The 21,221-nt window shown below is 35.3% G+C and overlaps 1 protein-coding gene and 1 long non-coding RNA gene across 3 annotated transcripts; one reads left to right on the top strand and one right to left on the bottom strand.

Moving 5' to 3' along the window:
- The first annotated feature begins 3,174 nt into the window (after nucleotides 1-3,174).
- LOC117315649 (putative methyltransferase C9orf114) lies at nucleotides 3,175-20,715 on the top strand. Of its 2 annotated transcripts, none has more exons than XM_033869942.1 (11): nucleotides 3,175-3,293; nucleotides 4,407-4,437; nucleotides 4,703-4,834; nucleotides 7,415-7,503; nucleotides 7,892-7,962; nucleotides 8,618-8,757; nucleotides 9,944-10,074; nucleotides 10,656-10,686; nucleotides 11,656-11,857; nucleotides 19,789-19,936; nucleotides 20,617-20,715. In XM_033869942.1, the coding sequence occupies exons 1-11, from the start codon at nucleotides 3,240-3,242 to the stop codon at nucleotides 20,689-20,691; spliced, it is 1,104 nt and encodes a 367-aa protein (XP_033725833.1). In that variant the 5' UTR covers nucleotides 3,175-3,239; the 3' UTR covers nucleotides 20,692-20,715. The 2 variants fall into 2 exon arrangements, with proteins under 2 accessions (XP_033725833.1, XP_033725832.1); XM_033869941.1 differs by having other exon boundaries at nucleotides 10,656-10,725.
- Nucleotides 4,883-6,032, bottom strand: LOC117315650. The gene is made up of 2 exons (XR_004529736.1): nucleotides 5,630-6,032; nucleotides 4,883-5,359 (listed from the first exon to the last, which is right to left on the bottom strand). It is a non-coding gene; the product is annotated as an uncharacterized LOC117315650 (long non-coding RNA).
- Nucleotides 20,716-21,221: the final 506 nt, after the last annotated feature.

Genomic DNA, 21,221 nt, shown 5'->3' with positions numbered 1-21,221 from the left:
TGTATATCATAATATCGGAACTTGTCTTGAGGAAAAATGAGTCATTTGGCGGTCAACAAAAGGTGATGTTGGGTGTGAGTTGATTATTGCAATCGTCTTTTGTCCTCTGGCATACCCAGTGTCATAATATTGGGTCAGCAGCATGCTGGGGAAAATTGCTCCAAAGCTGGTTCGAATCAATGACCTTGACCTTCTCTCAAAGTCGCAGGGGTAAAGTGTGTTAAAATCTTTAATCAGTAACCAAAATGCCCAGAGTCATGTTGTTTGGTCAGTTCACAAATATACATGCTGAGTTCAAAAGGGAAGTCAAGGGTCAAGGTTACAAGGCCCAAATCTCAATGTCAAATTTTTATATCTTTTCGTTGATGACTGTTTTGGTCTGAATTGATGAAACACATAAAGTCGAAATTCAACGGGGAGTAAACTGACCTAAAGCTAAGTTCACCGGGTCAAAGAGGACAAGGACAGGGGGTCAAGGGTAAAGGTAAACTTATCAGACGGATATTTTATCATGACATTCTGAAGCAAAGTTGGACGGAAGTAAACAAAAAGTTTCACTTACTTTAAAATATTAATGCTCAAATATTTAAATTTCTTTTCAGAAACCAAAAACGCCAAGGATTAGTTTACATGCTAGGAGGAATGACTTAAAAGTTTATTCAAATGAACAAACCTTTATCTGCTCTCATGATCACAGAGGTGAGATGCATTAAATTTCAGTACATTCTAGAAACCCATCAGACCAATAAATATCATGAGCCCCTTGTTTTATTTAGTTTTATGTCTAGTTTTAGAATTATATCTTATCTATATCGCAAGCAATCTTGATTGTTTTAATTTCAAACGTTGCAATTTTCGTCCATATATAATATTTTGTTGATTTTAATCTAATCAAACATATAAACATTTATAATTTTAATTCTTGATAGTCTCACAATCAATAATAAAAACACAGACACTAATTTCTGATAAAACTTTTATTGTGTTGTGAAATGTAAAATATTTTAATTGCCTTCATCTGCTTCACTGATTTAGACGCATAAGATCTGCGATATTTTCTCACAAGGGCATAATCTATTTCAATTGATGTATCCATATGCATGTAGCATGTCATAAAACGTATGATACATTTTTCACCTTGAATATCACGTTATAAATGCGATCTTTGTAATAATGTCAGATAGACCCATTTATTAAACCAGAGAGTGGTAGCTCGTTTCCCTTCAAACTGGACATATATGTTTTCACGTCAATTTCAAAGACGCTATGACTTTATGAGAAAATGAAAATGTGACATATTCGTTCGTGTCCATTTAACTTAACCTATATATTGTTACATATACTAGATCAAAGAGTTAAGAATTGGCGCCAAAATATTGAATTACCATCGTATAGAACGGATGTCGACTTAATTCCATCATGCATTAAGTTAAATTGCGTATCGTGTCCAATGAGAAATGGACCACAAAGTAGTTTTATCTCGGGGTAATGTATAATTCATTTTTGTGGTATATCTGACTGTGATTATAAATTGTCTCACATGTCCATCTTACTGTTATAAATGATAAATATTCTCACATGTCCATCTTACTGTGATGATTGATAAATATTCTCACATGTCCTTCTTACTGTTATAAATAATAAATATTCTCACATGACCATCTTACTGTGATGATTGATAAATATTCTCACATGTCCATCTTACTGTGATAAATGATAAATATTCTCACATGACCATCTTACTGTGATAAATGATAGATATTCTCACATATCCATCTTACTGTGATAAATGATAAATATTCTCACATGACCATCTTACTGTGATAAATGATAAATATTCTCACATGACCATCTTACTGTGATAAATGATAAATATTCTCACATATCCATCTTACTGTGATAAATGATAAATATTCTCACATGTCCATCTTACTGTGATAAATGATAAATATTCTCACATGTCCATCTTACTATGATAAATAATAAACATTCTCACATGACCATCTTACTGTGATAAATGATAAATATTCTCACATATCCATCTTACTGTGATAAATGATAAATATTCTCACATGTCCATCTTACTGTGATAAATGATAAATATTCTCACATGTCCATCTTACTATGATAAATAATAAACATTCTCACATGACCATCTTACTGTGATAAATGATAAATATTCTCACATATCCATCTTACTGTGATAAATGATAAATATTCTCACATGTCCATCTTACTGTGATAAATGATAAATATTCTCACATGTCCATCTTACTATGATAAATAATAAATATTCTCACATGTCAATCTTACTGTGATATAATTTGTAATGTTTGATTTGATCTGAATAAATATTATTTCATTTTTAGTCAGAGTTTCATTGGTTGCTACACCATGTGTATATGCCTAGGGAGAGAATATCTGACAATATATTCTATATGACCGTTACTATATCTAATCCAACTCAGAACTAAGCTGAGATCGGAAGCCATGGATGATGGCTGTCCAGGTAATTTACCTGTCTTTACCAGAGTTGGTGTTCGGGGAATGAGCCATTTAGGTAGTGTCGGTGTTGCTGAGCGATAGAAGCAAATCTCCAAATAGATAGCGCTCGTTGAAAATATTAGGGCATTTAGCCTTAAGTTAGATAATCAATATCATATTTAAAAAAAAAATCTTTCTCGCTAAACTAGTGTTGATTACCCATCACCAAATTGTAGACATCCATGGAGGAATTAGTGCTGGTCCAGGATAGTTAGTGTCTTTACAAACATTTTAGTCCTGCGCTTTACAAAATTAGATTTCACCGCGGAAAACTGATGCTTAAATTTTGTAATATTATGTATGCTGCTGAAAAAAAATGCTGTATTGTGTTGAATGATTACTTAGTTTAAAAAGTGAAAATTCGAAAGCAGCAGTTTATGTGGAAAAAAATACTAAAATCGTATTGAAATGAGGTGAATTTAATTCAGGTGAAACTATACCCCAAGAAAGAAAACGTTTTCAGATATGAAAAATGTACATGATATATATGGGAATGAACTTCAATTCTAAACAAGTAAATCTATCAGGGAAACTAATACTTCATAACGGTACACATATATACATTGTACGTCTATGTAGATAGCCCAAACATTTTCTTATTATTCCGGATATTTTCGTTCCGAAGTTTTGATTCTAAAACTTGCAACCGTGTGCCATTTCCGGTTCTAGAAAAGGGCTAACACGTGAAAATCAACATGCCTAAAACATCCGATAAGAAGTTGTCATACGAAAAGGACATTCCTTCAAATGTAAGTATAATACGAACTTCAAGGTTTGGGTACCATTTAATAAGACTATGAATGCATTGTACAAAATAATACGAGTTTCCTCTGGCCCTGACACCATGTTTGGTTTAGGGCTGATTGCCTGAACGGGACGTGGTGTCGGAGGAAACTCGGGCTATGCAAAGCTGGTGTAGAGTCTTGTTAACTACTATCACTTGTCCTGCCCCAGACCTGTTGAATGTTTCCACTGGCCACAGCCACCTCGTGTCTTGTATCAAGGGGGTTTACCGGATGCAATGGCCGACACTATCCACAGGTTACAATATAGTAGTGTTATGTTTATATCGACCCCCCCCCCCCCCCCCCCCCCATATATTGTATACATACATTACTTTTGTAACGTGTCCCTGTGCACTATCGGATGAAAATAGGTTAGGCCTATTCAGAAATTCAAAACATGGATAAGAACGTTTTCACACCAAAAATAGTTATTCATCATCGACGCTAAATAAATGGGATAATGTTGGCAAAAGTGAAATTTTTTTGTTTTCATTAAAAATTACAACATACCTTGTGGGTGTTCATGGTGTGTAGTATTCTCGCAACTATTTCATGAAAGATAAATTATTATCTTACCTGCACGTGTGTTAATACTGTTATTCGGTCTGCCCTTATATATAAATATGTCAACTTATCGTGCCAGGTGAGGTCTACCTGTTGCCGATTCTCATGTCCTCTGTGGCAAACTCACAATATTCAAAGCTTACTCCATGAAGACATTATCATCTCATGTGACGTGAGACAAAATCTCTCGTGATTCAAAACATTTTCCTTCCATATTTATATATGATGGCATATATACATGTACACTTAAGCTTACTCCTACGTGTATAACATAAGAGGCCGCTACTATGTACATGTATCACGTCTTTTAGATGGCATCCAGTGACTTATGTTGTCAATAATATCAGGAATTTACTAGTCATGACACACAAATATACTTGAAAGGTTGCAAGAAAAGATAAGATAAAAAGAGAAAAGGACAATAAATAAAATGAATATTTTCAAAATTGTCCAGCCCACTACACGTCTAATATCATTTGCATGCAATGATAACAATTATTTCTGTTATTTCAGCCTAAAGATTGGAAGAAATGGAAGGAAGAGAGTAAGTAAAATTTCTGAACATTTTAAATTTTACTCATAAATGTTTGTCAGAATTGTAAATTTGTAAAAAAATTGTCATTTGTACATTTGAATTTTAATGGCTTGTTCATTTTCGGTAATTGGTTGTGAAATATGTATTTTGAATTTTTGATGGCATGTACAGTTCAGATTCATGTATAACTATACCGATACGAGTGATATGGCATAAAATAGAAGTTTTAGAGAAACATTGTATTACATGTCATGTGATATAACCGAAATTACAGGGAAACGACAGAAAAGAAAATGGAAAGAAGAAGCATTAATTAAAAAGTTAGAGAAGGAACAAGAAAGAAAGAAAAATGAAGAGGAACAGAAAAACATGGCTATTGAAGAAGAGAAAGTGAAAGAAAGATTAGGTGTGTTGTGTTTGTAACCGGGGATATCAAATAACCACTTGGACATGATTTGTTTGTCGTGAGTTCTTTATTTTGACAAGTTCAGTAGGTTAAAACACCTACACTCTGTAACAAACATAAAAGACTAAAATTACACAAAGCACATACATTGCAAGATACAATCAAGGGAGATAACTAGCGAATCACACTAGTTATGCTAAACACGAAATATAAGCTATCTGGACACATGTAATTACATTTAACTAAGATATTAACTTTGTAATAATTATCTTTACAACTATCTTATTGAAATTACAATAAATATAGATCATATACATTTAACATGAAATTTATCTTTGAGACGAAAGATCTACTCTAGTACAAATCACCTATAAAGAGATTTGTATCAACATATATAAACAAACTGGATTCTCCCATAATAAGTTACACAATATTACAATACACTAAAAAGGTATTCACCTGTGTATGGCACAGAGCCGTTTCAACCTCATATCATCACCAGTATTCCATGTTTCTTATGACAATCTAAAAAATGCATAAAAACAGTTCTTTCTAATAATACTGCAGATCTGTACATATATAATGGATTAATTTAACCATTACTCACTTATATATATATATTACTGAAAAATACTACTCTGTATATACAAAGTTACAATTCAAAATAGAGATTTTGAATAAAGATAATAATTTAATTTAAATGCCAAACTTATAAAGTTCATAGCAAATCTACAATATAAGCTAGTTAGATACAATACATTGAAACAGTAATAATTCACTAGAACCATAACTTACCAATAAATTCTCTGTCTTTCGGTCCTTTGTCACAAATGTCCGACTCAATATATGTATAGGTCTGATCAGTTTGGCAGACTGTAGAGAACTAACTTCCTTACAAAGAGATTCCCGCCAAACTGACCAAAGGCTATTATAATATCTTGACCAATAAAAAGTATAGAAACCTATCACATGTACGTCATGTGATGTATAAAAATATAACTATACAGGTAAGGTAACTTAAAAATAGACATACAGGTAAGTCAGCAATAATCACTCCCTGTAATCTATAACACACAAACACCTCTTCTGTTACACACACACTGAACAATATGGGCACAAATAAATAAATAACACAAGTCAATAAAATATATACATACAAATTATATAAAGCATGACATTAATCACCCTATTACATGTTGATAACAGTAATTTTACTTTGGTCCCAGATAAGATAGTCATTTATTAGTAAGAAGAAGTGACAAATACTCTGCTAATCTTCAAACTAGCAACCTTTCACTCTCAAGGCAAATGTTCTACCACTTAAAGGGAAATTACTGTAAGTCTGATGACCTGCTATCTTCACTTTGACACTTCTCCCTCCTTCACAAAGTGTTCACTCGCAAGGACTACTACCACCCTGGTTCTGTAGCTCCAAGGAAAGCCTCTCAATCTTCTAAATCTTAAATTGGAGTGGTCAGCTGCACCAAATCTTTTTTATATTTCTTTTATTTTTTAAACATTTTGCATGATAAACATCAAACAGGTTACATTTCCACAAGTACATTTATATAATTACTCGCTCACAAATTTTCTTCATTTTCTCATTTGAACAGTTTAACTGATCACACTAATACTTATGTTAGATCCAACCCACCTTACATTCACACTCGCATACAACATGAAGACATACAGAATCAGACAAAACACAAAGAAACAGCAGAACAAAAATATAACACATATAAAAGAGCTATAGTAAAGAAAGAGACAGAAAAGAGGGGGGGTTGATGGTGATGGAAAAGATAGAGAGAAGATAGGGGGATATTAGGGTGAGAGGTGGTCAGACTTTCGGTTTATATATAAAAAATATTAAATTTAACATTTATAAAATCTTAATAGGAAAGAGTAATGGAAAGCCTGTGCTGGGCTTCAAACTAGCGACCTTTCACTCTCATGGCCAACATCCTACCACTAGGCTAAAGGCAAATTCCTGCTGGTCTGACCTAGTTAGGTGACCTGTACATGCGTACTCAACCTTCACTTTTACAGTGATACACATTGCCATCAAACCATCAGACTTTCTGTCAACACGTTGGTATATGTAAACTAATGGTCATTTGATTGCTGTGATTTATTTAAATATGGTCCAGTTTAAAAATTCTATTTTTCAAAGCAGTTTTCCTAATTCAATACAATTAGTTTAGGTTATGAATACATAATGGCCCTATGTTAGATTTTCTGGCCATTGTATTTCTCAATTCCAGATCAGTTCCAGATCAGCAGTAAAGAACTGGCAAAGTTGTAGACCCAGGAGGGTGTCATAATGTTTGTAATAATTAGTAGAGATATATAAGATAAATAATAACATGGACTTTCCCTCCAAAATGATGGGGAAAAATATCAATTATATTTTTCACAATGTAAATCCTATCTTAGAAAAAAGCATTAAAATTCTGGGTTCACTAGTCCAAATAAAAGGTGGGAAAAAATTGCTGTCATAGACTGCTGTATAAATGTAGTTCCTTCCCCAGAATTACCTAGAAAGTAAACATAAGGAATTATTTATGTGTTTTAATATTGTAGGAATCCAGCAAACAGTTTCCATAGCGCTGCCTGGATCAATCTTAGACAATGCCCAGTCTCCGGAGCTCCGTACCTATCTAGCAGGACAGGTGAGTTAGAGTAGATATCAACTGTATGTGTGAAGATGTCAAGTGAGGTAGTCACCAGCTACTACAAGGGTACTCTTCTTTTTGTTGTTGACAAGATGGTTAACCAAGGAAATATAATATGACATCTGTAAAATCGTGGATTATAATCTACAAATTTACTGTAGTGAGATGAGCAGAATTTTAGAAAAGCATACATCTTAAATCTTTCCATAGCTGAAGTGTGGACATCTCAAACTGATAATTTGCTTGTAGTTTAGTCTTCCTAATCATTCTGTCATTCTTCCTCCTAATCATTCTGTCATTCTTCCTCCTAATCATTCTGTCATTCTTCCTCCTAATCATTCTGTCATTCTTCCTCCTAATCATTCTGTCATTCTTTTATTCACAGATTGGTAGATCTGCCGTCATATTTAACGTGGATGAGATAATAATTTTTGATGAGACAGGATCTACCAACAGGTATTTCTCTTTACATGAAGTCTGTACATTAAAGATGTTAGATAAACCATTAATGGTTAATATTTCATGGAAAATAGAAATAAATTGCATTTTTAACGAAGGATTCAAGCACTTTAGCCGACAGATCCTCACAGATCTGTAGTTAAATACTGTAATAGACCTTGAAAGAGTCACATGGAGGTAAAAAAAGTCACATGATTCATCTCAACATTGTTTTATGAACATGACTCTGATACTTTAAATGGTCAAACTGTTTTGTCCAGGGCCATTTGAGAGATGTTTGTTTGAGAAATAAGGGCAAACCTAGTAATTTTATATGGATTTCTTGTGAGCTTTGACAATGATTTTCGAACCATGTGACAATATCTGAAAGTCTGTCAAGATTTATGTTTGGTATGTTGCATTAAAAACATTGATTAACTGTTTGTCAGCACGAAAGACCTGGACTGGAATTATGTCAGAAGGGAGATAACTCTATAATTTGGAATCATAAAAATATTTCAAAGGCTAAACCCAGATCCAGTTTAACAAGGATCAAAACATTTAAATCCAGGTGTGTCATTCTCAAATAATATGTAAGGGAGATAACTCTACATTTTCTTCATTACACAAGGTTTTAAAGTGTAATCAAACTAATGAGAGTTAAACTGTTCAGGTCTGTAGAAGGCCAGTATGATGGAGTCGGTAAGAAAGGACAAGCCAATGTGCAGCTAGCGAGAATCCTGCAGTACCTGGAATGTCCACAGTACCTACGGAAATCCTTCTTCCCCCAGCACAAGGATCTTCAATATGCTGGTAAATCATGACTTCTTTGTCTCTAGCTGTGTAGGATAGAGTTAACTTGGTTGCTTAGTGCGCCAGCCTTCATCACCTCAGGTGAGGAGGATTTGAGGTGCATGGCTTGTGTTTCTCAGAAAGCTGATAACGGCCCGGTCTGTACTGCCCTTGTTGTTTCCTTGGGCAAGACACCTTACTGAAATTGCTCTAGATGGTATTGTATGGGCCTCCCAAATGTTGCTCAGTTTGGTATTTACTGACTGCTTTAAAGTCACCTGGCCTCAAAATTACCCTGGCTGTTCATGGAGCAACACCCACAGAAAACAAATTTAACCTCTCACTTTAGAGCAATCCTACTGTTATACTACAATTGTAATATTTTGTATCTGTTTTGCTATATTATAGGGGGAAAATTGAAGCTTAAAATAATTCAATCTTAATTTTGTTTTGAAATAGCAAACTTAGTCACACGTTGACATGCATTTGGCCTTGGTTGTGAGTGATTTATTATAGTGAAGATTCAGATGACACTTATCGCAAATGATATCGTAAAGTGGTCTAGAGTTGTAAACACAATTATCACATAACAACAGTTGGGAAAACTCCTCTCACAAACAAATCACCTCCTTCTGATCGATACAAATTTAAATCCATAATACCCAGGATTAAAAACTAGAGATAAAAACCTTTTATAAAGGTAAAAAATACTCAGGGAAACTTTTAATGTCCTCCCAGTAAAGATTATCTCTTTTTTTATACAATAAAAAACATGTTATACAGGCAGTGAAACCGAAACAATTCAAATTGGCTGGAAATATATCAAATCTTCTTCTTGAAAAACATGTCTAGTAAAAAGAAACAAGTTGACTCCAGATATACATGTATATTGAAACTTTTGCTTGAAAACTGTCTAGTCAGCTCGAGGTCCAAGGCCTACGTATATGTGTACAAACATTCAACGTGATAATTTCACGTGCTATTCGCTCTACCCGTTCTACCTGTAGAACACTCTCTATTGACGAATATTCACTTTTATGCTACCATCTCATAATATATGAGTACCAGAAACATAAAAACAATATTTACATACTATTTGATGAAACGCAGGAAAATAATAAGTATCTATGAAAGGTGAACAAAATAGAATTGACAGTGTCTAAGAAAGGTGAACTACATGTATCTAGATTATAATTTACTTGTTTAGGTTTACTTAATCCTTTGGACTCCCCACATCATATGAGAGCCGACCAGAAGTGTTATTACCGGGAAGGTGTCGTCCTGAACAAGCCTGTCACCACAGGCAAAGGCTCCTACGTTAATGTGGGCCTGCTAAAGGTGAGTACATATGTACTATCAGTTTCTAAAGGTGAGTACATATGTACTATCAGTTTCTAAAGGTGAGTACATATGTACTATCAGTTTCTAAAGGTGAGTACATATGTACTATCAGTTTCTAAAGGTGAGTACATATGTACTATCAGTTTCGGAGGAATAACAGCTAAGTAGTAATAGGATTTAAACAGATTTGAAGAGAGCTTCTCTATAAATGAAACGATCATTTAATGACATATTCTTTTCTATCCTATTAACAATTATTATCCACTTTGATATATGGCCTGTTCTAGGCTGCCTCCCTCGAATGACCTTGACCTTGACTAACAAGTATGTTTATTTCCAAAAACAAAACTGTCATTTTGGTACCCTGATGAATTAATTAGGATTTGTTTTCAGAATTTTTCCTGATTTTAACTTTCTTTTAACAATTTGTTTTTAAATTACAATAGCAGATAGAACCACTTTTAGATACCCAGATTTCTTAGCCAGTTGTTACTGTATCTGTGGGTTGTCAATGGGTATTTACATATGTACTGTACAAATCGATCACATAAGTGTTTGATATTCTATTTCTCCTACAGGAAGTCCAGATAGACAAACAGTTACAACCAGGTGTGAGAGTAACGGTTAAACTTAACGAGTTGGAGACAGGTAAGTCGTGATTGACAAACAGTTACAGTCAGGTGTGAGAGTAACGGTTAAACTTAACGAGTTGGAGACAGGTAAGTCCTGATAGACAAACAGTTACAACCAGGTGTGAGAGTAACAGTTAAACATAACGAGTTGGAGACAGGTAAGTCCTGATTGACAAACAGTTACAGTCAGGTGTGAGAGTAACGGTTAAACTTAACGAGTTAGAGACAGGTAGGTCCTACAAAATGGTATTTGTTAGTACACCATTTAAAGCAAGGACCATTTGAGGGCCACTTATGTTGGGGGGGTTGTCCTACATCCTAGAATCTTCAGGAAATACATGCTTTTGACGTAAAATTTAATTTATGTACATATTTTACTGCCACAAGGAAAATAGATAGGACTGGCCCTCTTCCAGAACAAGTACAAAAGTTGTTTCATTTCCCTACATTGCATGATTTATTCGGAAGATAGCACCAGACTGTTTCATGGTTGGCTGGAGTAGAGGTAATACACTCAAATGCCACTCATACGACGCTTGCTCGACCAATGAGTCATTAATAAAAGTCGATAGAACTAGTTTTTTGAAATTGTCTGTTTATTGTTGTGAATGAATAAAGCTTATTATGTAAGCATTATATAAATTACTGATGTAAAACAAATTATAACAATTCAAAATATACACACTTGTTTGCCCAGATGGAGAGTGAGTATGTTGGGAAATAAAAGTCTCTGGAGAAAACCCATGTGGTTTGGTAGATGACCTCATACGTTTTCACATCTGATTTGGGAATCAAACTTGGGCCACCTAGGTGAAAGTCAAGTACATTAGCACTGTGCTACCCAACCGCCCTGAAAAAGTTTAATGCTATCCATGATAAGACAAGGTCAAAGATTATTCAGTTTTCGTATTATAGTGATAATATTGCCTGCTTCAATATTTCACAGATAAAAAGAACTTAAAAGGAAAAGTGGTCGCCCCGACTCTACCTAAAGTAGAAGGAGGTCTGTATTGGGGCTACCAGGTACGACTGGCTAGCTCTATTGGGAATGTCTTCACGGAATGCCCATATAAGGAAGGATACGACCTAACCGTTGGAACGTCGGAGAAAGGGGATTGTGTGGACACTATGGAGAAGAAACAATACAGGTATGTAGGTAGACTGCCCGGTAAATACTGTAACAATACAGGTATATAGGTAGACTGGCCGGTAAACATTGTAACAATACAGGTATATAGGTAGACTGGCCGGTAAATATTGTAACAATACAGGTATTAGGTAGACTGCCCGGTAAATATTGTAACAATACAGGTATATAGGTAGACTGCCCGGTAAATATTGTAACAATACAGGTATATAGGTACACTGGCCGGTAAATACTGTAACAATACAGGTATATAGGTAGACTGCCCAGTAAATATTGTAACAATACAGGTATATAGGTAGACTGCCCGGTAATTATTGTAACAATACAGGTATATAGGTAGACTGCCCGGTAAATACTGTAACAATACAGGTATATAGGTAGACTGCCCGGTAAATATTGTAACAATACAGGTATATAGGCAGACTGACCGGTAAATATTGTAACAATACAGGTATATAGGTAGACTGACTGGTAAATATTGTAACAATACAGGTATGTAGGTAGACTGCCCGGTAAATATTGTAACAATACAGGTATGTAGGTAGACTGCCCGGTAAATATTGTAACAATACAGGTATATAGGTAGACTGGCCGGTAAATATTGTAACAATACAGGTATATAGGTAGACTGCCCAGTAAATATTGTAACAATACAGGTATATAGGTAGACTGGCCGGTAAATATTGTAACAATACAGGTATATAGGTAGACTGGCCGGTAAATACTGTAACAATACAGGTATATAGGTAGACTGCCCGGTAAATATTGTAACAATACAGGTATACATGTATAGGTAGACTGACCGGTAAATATTGTAACAATACAGGTATACATGTATAGGTAGACTGCCCGGTAAATATTGTAACAATACAGGTATGTAGGTAGACTGCCCGGTAAATATTGTAACAATACAGGTATATAGGTAGACTGCCCAGTAAATATTGTAACAATACAGGTATATAGGTAGACTGGCCGGTAAATATTGTAACAATACAGGTATATAGGTAGACTGACTGGTAAATACTGTAACAATACAGGTATATAGGTAGACTGCCCGGTAAATATTGTAACAATACAGGTATATAGGTAGACTGCCCAGTAAATATTGTAACAATACAGGTATATAGGTAGACTGCCCGGTAAATATTGTAACAATACAGGTATATAGGTAGACTGACCGGTAAATATTGTAACAATACAGGTATATAGGTAGACTGCCCGGTAAATACTGTAACAATACAGGTATATAGGTAGACTGGCCGGTAAATATTGTAACAATACAGGTATATAGGTAGACTGCCCGGTAAATATTGTAACAATACAGGTATATAGGTAGACTGCCCAGTAAATATTGTAACAATACAGGTATATAGGTAGACTGGCCGGTAAATATTGTAACAATACAGGTATATAGGTAGACTGACTGGTAAATATTGTAACAATACAGGTATATAGGTAGACTGACTGGTAAATATTGTAACAATACAGGTATATAGGTAGACTGCCCGGTAAATAGTGTAACAATACAGGTATATAGGTAGACTGCCCAGTAAATATTGTAACAATACAGGTATATAGGTAGACTGCCCGGTAATTATTGTAACAATACAGGTATATAGGTAGACTGCCCGGTAAATACTGTAACAATACAGGTATATAGGTAGACTGCCCGGTAAATATTGTAACAATACAGGTATATAGGTAGACTGGCCGGTAAATATTGTAACAATACAGGTATGTAGGTAGACTGTCATGTAAATATTGTAACAATACAGGTATATAGGTAGACTGCCCGGTAAATATTGTAACAATACAGGTATATAGGTAGACTGGCCGGTAAATATTGTAACAATACAGGTATATAGGTAGACTGGCCGGTAAATATTGTAACAATACGGGTATATAGGTAGACTGTCATGTAAATATTGTAACAATACAGGTATATAGGTAGACTGCCCGGTAAATATTGTAACAATACAGGTATATAGGTAGACTGCCCGGTAAATATTGTAACAATACAGGTATATAGGTAGACTGACCGGTAAATATTGTAACAATACAGGTATATAGGTAGACTGACTGGTAAATATTGTAACAATACAGGTATGTAGGTAGACTGCCCGGTAAATATTGTAACAATACAGGTATGTAGGTAGACTGCCCGGTAAATATTGTAACAATACAGGTATATAGGTAGACTGGCCGGTAAATATTGTAACAATACAGGTATATAGGTAGACTGGCCGGTAAATATTGTAACAATACAGGTATATAGGTAGACTGGCCGGTAAATACTGTAACAATACAGGTATATAGGTAGACTGCCCGGTAAATATTGTAACAATACAGGTATACATGTATAGGTAGACTGACCGGTAAATATTGTAACAATACAGGTATACATGTATAGGTAGACTGCCCGGTAAATATTGTAACAATACAGGTATGTAGGTAGACTGCCCGGTAAATATTGTAACAATACAGGTATATAGGTAGACTGCCCAGTAAATATTGTAACAATACAGGTATATAGGTAGACTGGCCGGTAAATATTGTAACAATACAGGTATATAGGTAGACTGCCCGGTAAATATTGTAACAATACAGGTATATAGGTAGACTGCCCGATAAATATTGTAACAATACAGGTATATAGGTAGACTGCCCGGTAAATATTGTAACAATACAGGTATATAGGTAGACTGCCCGGTAAATATTGTAACAATACAGGTATGTAGGTAGACTGCCCGGTAAATATTGTAACAATACAGGTATATAGGTAGACTGACTGGTAAATACTGTAACAATACAGGTATATAGGTAGACTGCCCGGTAAATATTGTAACAATACAGGTATTAGGTAGACTGCCCGGTAAATATTGTAACAATACAGGTATATAGGTAGACTGCCCGGTAAATATTATAACAATACAGGTATATAGGTAGACTGGCCGGTAAATACTGTAACAATACAGGTATATAGGTAGACTGCCCAGTAAATATTGTAACAATACAGGTATATAGGTAGACTGCCCGGTAATTATTGTAACAATACAGGTATATAGGTAGACTGCCCGGTAAATATTGTAACAATACAGGTATATAGGCAGACTGACCGGTAAATATTGTAACAATACAGGTATATAGGTAGACTGACTGGTAAATATTGTAACAATACAGGTATGTAGGTAGACTGCCCGGTAAATATTGTAACAATACAGGTATGTAGGTAGACTGCCCGGTAAATATTGTAACAATACAGGTATATAGGTAGACTGGCCGGTAAATATTGTAACAATACAGGTATATAAGTAGACTGCCCAGTAAATATTGTAACAATACAGGTATATAGGTAGACTGGCCGGTAAATATTGTAACAATACAGGTATATAGGTAGACTGGCCGGTAAATACTGTAACAATACAGGTATATAGGTAGACTGCCCGGTAAATATTGTAACAATACAGGTATACATGTATAGGTAGACTGACCGGTAAATATTGTAACAATACAGGTATACATGTATAGGTAGACTGCCCGGTAAATATTGTAACAATACAGGTATATAGGTAGACTGACTGGTAAATATTGTAACAATACAGGTATATAGGTAGACTGCCCGGTAAATAGACTGCCCGGTAAATATTGTAACAATACAGGTATATAGGTAGACTGGCCGGTAAATATTGTAACAATACAGGTATATAGGTAGACTGACCGGTAAATATTGTAACAATACAGGTATATAGGTAGACTGCCCAGTAAATATTGTAACAATACAGGTATATAGGTAGACTGACTGGTAAATATTGTAACAATACAGGTATATAGGTAGACTGCCCGGTAAATATTGTAACAATACAGGTATTAGGTAGACTGCCCGGTAAATATTGTAACAATACAGGTATATAGGTAGACTGCCCGGTAAATATTGTAACAATACAGGTATATAGGTAGACTGGCCGGTAAATATTGTAACAATACGGGTATATAGGTAGACTGTCATGTAAATATTGTAACAATACAGGTATATAGGTAGACTGCCCGGTAAATATTGTAACAATACAGGTATATAGGTAGACTGCCCGGTAAATATTGTAACAATACAGGTATATAGGTAGACTGACCGGTAAATATTGTAACAATACAGGTATATAGGTAGACTGACTGGTAAATATTGTAACAATACAGGTATGTAGGTAGACTGCCCGGTAAATATTGTAACAATACAGGTATGTAGGTAGACTGCCCGGTAAATATTGTAACAATACAGGTATATAGGTAGACTGGCCGGTAAATATTGTAACAATACAGGTATATAGGTAGACTGGCCGGTAAATATTGTAACAATACAGGTATATAGGTAGACTGGCCGGTAAATACTGTAACAATACAGGTATATAGGTAGACTGCCCGGTAAATATTGTAACAATACAGGTATACATGTATAGGTAGACTGACCGGTAAATATTGTAACAATACAGGTATACATGTATAGGTAGACTGCCCGGTAAATATTGTAACAATACAGGTATGTAGGTAGACTGCCCGGTAAATATTGTAACAATACAGGTATATAGGTAGACTGCCCAGTAAATATTGTAACAATACAGGTATATAGGTAGACTGGCCGGTAAATATTGTAACAATACAGGTATATAGGTAGACTGCCCGGTAAATATTGTAACAATACAGGTATATAGGTAGACTGCCCGGTAAATATTGTAACAATACAGGTATATAGGTAGACTGCCCGGTAAATATTGTAACAATACAGGTATATAGGTAGACTGCCCGGTAAATATTGTAACAATACAGGTATGTAGGTAGACTGCCCGGTAAATATTGTAACAATACAGGTATATAGGTAGACTGACTGGTAAATACTGTAACAATACAGGTATATAGGTAGACTGCCCGGTAAATATTGTAACAATACAGGTATTAGGTAGACTGCCCGGTAAATATTGTAACAATACAGGTATATAGGTAGACTGCCCGGTAAATATTATAACAATACAGGTATATAGGTAGACTGGCCGGTAAATACTGTAACAATACAGGTATATAGGTAGACTGCCCAGTAAATATTGTAACAATACAGGTATATAGGTAGACTGCCCGGTAATTATTGTAACAATACAGGTATATAGGTAGACTGCCCGGTAAATATTGTAACAATACAGGTATATAGGCAGACTGACCGGTAAATATTGTAACAATACAGGTATATAGGTAGACTGACTGGTAAATATTGTAACAATACAGGTATGTAGGTAGACTGCCCGGTAAATATTGTAACAATACAGGTATGTAGGTAGACTGCCCGGTAAATATTGTAACAATACAGGTATATAGGTAGACTGGCCGGTAAATATTGTAACAATACAGGTATATAAGTAGACTGCCCAGTAAATATTGTAACAATACAGGTATATAGGTAGACTGGCCGGTAAATATTGTAACAATACAGGTATATAGGTAGACTGGCCGGTAAATACTGTAACAATACAGGTATATAGGTAGACTGCCCGGTAAATATTGTAACAATACAGGTATACATGTATAGGTAGACTGACCGGTAAATATTGTAACAATACAGGTATACATGTATAGGTAGACTGCCCGGTAAATATTGTAACAATACAGGTATATAGGTAGACTGACTGGTAAATATTGTAACAATACAGGTATATAGGTAGACTGCCCGGTAAATATTGTAACAATACAGGTATATAGGTAGACTGCCCGGTAAATATTGTAACAATACAGGTATATAGGTAGACTGGCCGGTAAATATTGTAACAATACAGGTATATAGGTAGACTGACCGGTAAATATTGTAACAATACAGGTATATAGGTAGACTGCCCAGTAAATATTGTAACAATACAGGTATATAGGTAGACTGACTGGTAAATATTGTAACAATACAGGTATATAGGTAGACTGGCCGGTAAATATTGTAACAATACAGGTATATAGGTAGACTGGCCGGTAAATATTGTAACAATACAGGTATATAGGTAGACTGCCCAGTAAATATTGTAACAATACAGGTATATAGGTAGACTGCCCAGTAAATATTGTAACAATACAGGTATATAGGTAGACTGCCCAGTAAATATTGTAACAATACAGGTATATAGGTAGACTGCCCGGTAAATATTGTAACAATACAGGTATATAGGTAGACTGCCCGGTAAATACTGTAACAATACAGGTATATAGGTAGACTGCCCGGTAAATATTGTAACAATACAGGTATATAGGTAGACTGCCCGGTAAATATTGTAACAATACAGGTATATAGGTAGACTGCCCGGTAAATATTGTAACAATACAGGTATATAGGTAGACTGCCCGGTAAATATTGTAACAATACAGGTATATAGGTAGACTGCCCGGTAAATATTGTAACAATACAGGTATATAGGTAGACTGCCCAGTAAATATTGTAACAATACAGGTATATAGGTAGACTGCCCGATAAATATTGTAACAATACAGGTATATAGGTAGACTGGCCGGTAAATACTGTAACAATACAGGTATATAGGTAGACTGGCCGGTAAATATTGTAACAATACAGGTATATAGGTAGACTGCCCAGTAAATATTGTAACAATACAGGTATATAGGTAGACTGCCCGGTAAATATTGTAACAATACAGGTATATAGGTAGACTGGCCGGTAAATATTGTAACAATACAGGTATATATGTAGACTGCCCGGTAAATATTGTAACAATACAGGTATATAGGTAGACTGGCCGGTAAATATTGTAACAATACAGGTATATAGCTAGGTAGACTGGCCGGTAAATATTGTAACAATACAGGTATATAGGTAGACTGGCCGGTAAATATTGTAACAATACAGGTATATAGCTAGGTAGACTGGCCGGTAAATATTGTAACAATACAGGTATATAGGTAGACTGGCCGGTAAATATTGTAACAATACAGGTATATAGGTAGACTGGCCGGTAAATATTGTAACAATACAGGTATATAGGTAGACTGCCCGGTAAATATTGTAACAATACAGGTATATAGGTAGACTGGCCGGTAAATATTGTAACAATACAGGTATGTAGGTAGACTGGCCGGTAAATATTGTAACAATACAGGTATATAGGTAGACTGGCCGGTAAATATTGTAACAATACAGGTATGTAGGTAGACTGCCCGGTAAACATTGTAACAATACAGGTATGTAGGTAGACTGTCCGGTAAATATTGTAACAATACAGGTATATAGGTAGACTGCCCGGTAAATATTGTAACAATACAGGTATATAGGTAGACTGCCCGGTAAATATTGTAACAATACAGGTATATAGGTAGACTGCCCGGTAAATATTGTAACAATACAGGTATATAGGTAGACTGCCCGGTAAATATTGTAACAATACAGGTATATAGGTAGACTGGTCGGTAAATATTGTAACAATACAGGTATATAGGTAGACTGGCCGGTAAATATTGTAACAATACAGGTATATAGGTAGACTGCCCGGTAAATATTGTAACAATACAGGTATATAGGTAGACTGCCCGGTAAATATTGTAACAATACAGGTATATAGGTAGACTGCCCGGTAATTATTTTAACTGAAACAGAGAGTAGCTCAAAAGTTACAACAATGCAGAATTTTAGCTCTGTCTTCATTTCTGATAACAATGTTGGGTGTCAACCCCTTGGAATTATTGCAGGATAAATATATGAAATAAAGAGTTGCTAATTGAAATAGTTCAAAAGTTTCAACAACTCAAGGGTTATGCCCTTTCTTCATTTCTGATAGCACTTTTTACGTGTCAAACCCTTGGACTAATTACAGAATAAATACAGTAATTAAAACAGAGAATGCCTAGTTTAAACAAAATGACACATCCTCACGATGTATGACTAACACTTGTTTATTGTAGACATGCCCTGGTCGTGTTCGGTGGAGTGAAGGGGTTAGAATGTAGTCTGGAGGCTGACGAGGAGTTAGAGGAGGACGACCCGAGTGCACTATTCCAACACTATCTCAACACCTGTCCTCATCAGGGCAGTGGCACCATCCGTACAGAGGTAAACATCACTCCAGCTACATGCTATCTACTCTCACTAGCTTTAAGTTTGATTGTTCAACTGGTCCTATAGAAATTAAATCACTTTGTTAATGTAACAGAGTGCAGGATTAATTAAATTTAAATCACTGCCTCCGCTAGGGATCGAACCCGGGACCTCTGGCATACTAGTCTTACGCTCAACCGATCGAGCTAAAGAGAAGATCTCTCTAACCGAGCGGTATATTACGGCTAGTATTTACCAGGGTTACTTTAATTTATGCAGGGTTGATTTATTTGATTGCGTAATATGCATTTTTCAGATTTGATTTAAGTGATGCACCAAATTGTTAAAAGTCTACAAATTAATGCCAAAACACCTAACCATGTCAACTTAATTTTTTAGCTAGAACGAAAAACTAAAACTTTGTTTTACCGTAATACATACATTGTAATACATTAATTTAATACTGCAGTCAAATCTGTCTATAAAGACCGCTTAATGGAAGAAAGAAAAACGGTCACTATAGACATGTTTGCTTTACAGACAGGTCAAAATTATCGTACCAACCAGTTTACGTGAAACTGCCATAAATAACTTGTCATTGAACAAGGCATTCGTTAGAGTAGTTTTGACTGTACATACAGTGTAATACATTAATTTAGTACTGATTTGATATAGAGCTGTTTGTTTATTTCCAGGAAGCCATACTCATTACGATGTCAGCCCTACGTCCAATCTTATCTCACGCAGACGAAGGACAGAAAACCTCTTGATGTCAATAAACTACATTAACTTTTTATAAATTATTGTTCTTACTTTTATTTTATAGAATTATCTTTCTTACTTTTGATTTATGTACAATAAGAAAGGGAAAGGTTAATTATTAGAAAGCAATTTAAAGTTTGTTTGTTTCTTTGGTTTATCTCCACATGAGCAGCCAGGGTGATGTTGAGGTTTCCTTGTAGTAGTTGGTGACTATCTCACTCAACATCATGCGGGAGGCCAGTCACAGGCCATCCAGGGCAGTTAGGGTAAAGTGTCTTGCCCAAGGACACAATCATGACAGCATTGAACAGTCCATTTCTCAGCTTTGGGAGAAACACGAACCGATCTTCACCTTCGGTTATACTTTTTTGGGCTGCAATAGAGATGGCAGTTGAATGATCTTTCAGGCTATTCCAGTGAAATATCTCTCCAACTGGGAACTCAAGGTTTGTCTCACGGGACCACTGATAGAAATGATATATATAATAAATTGCATTTTCTCCATTACCAGTCAGGGCCGCGGTGGCCGAGTGGTTAA

This window comes from Pecten maximus, chromosome 17, assembly GCF_902652985.1.
Source record: "Pecten maximus chromosome 17, xPecMax1.1, whole genome shotgun sequence".
NCBI lineage: Eukaryota > Metazoa > Mollusca > Bivalvia > Pectinida > Pectinidae > Pecten > Pecten maximus.
This window is presented reverse-complemented; position numbering and strand designations above follow the sequence as displayed.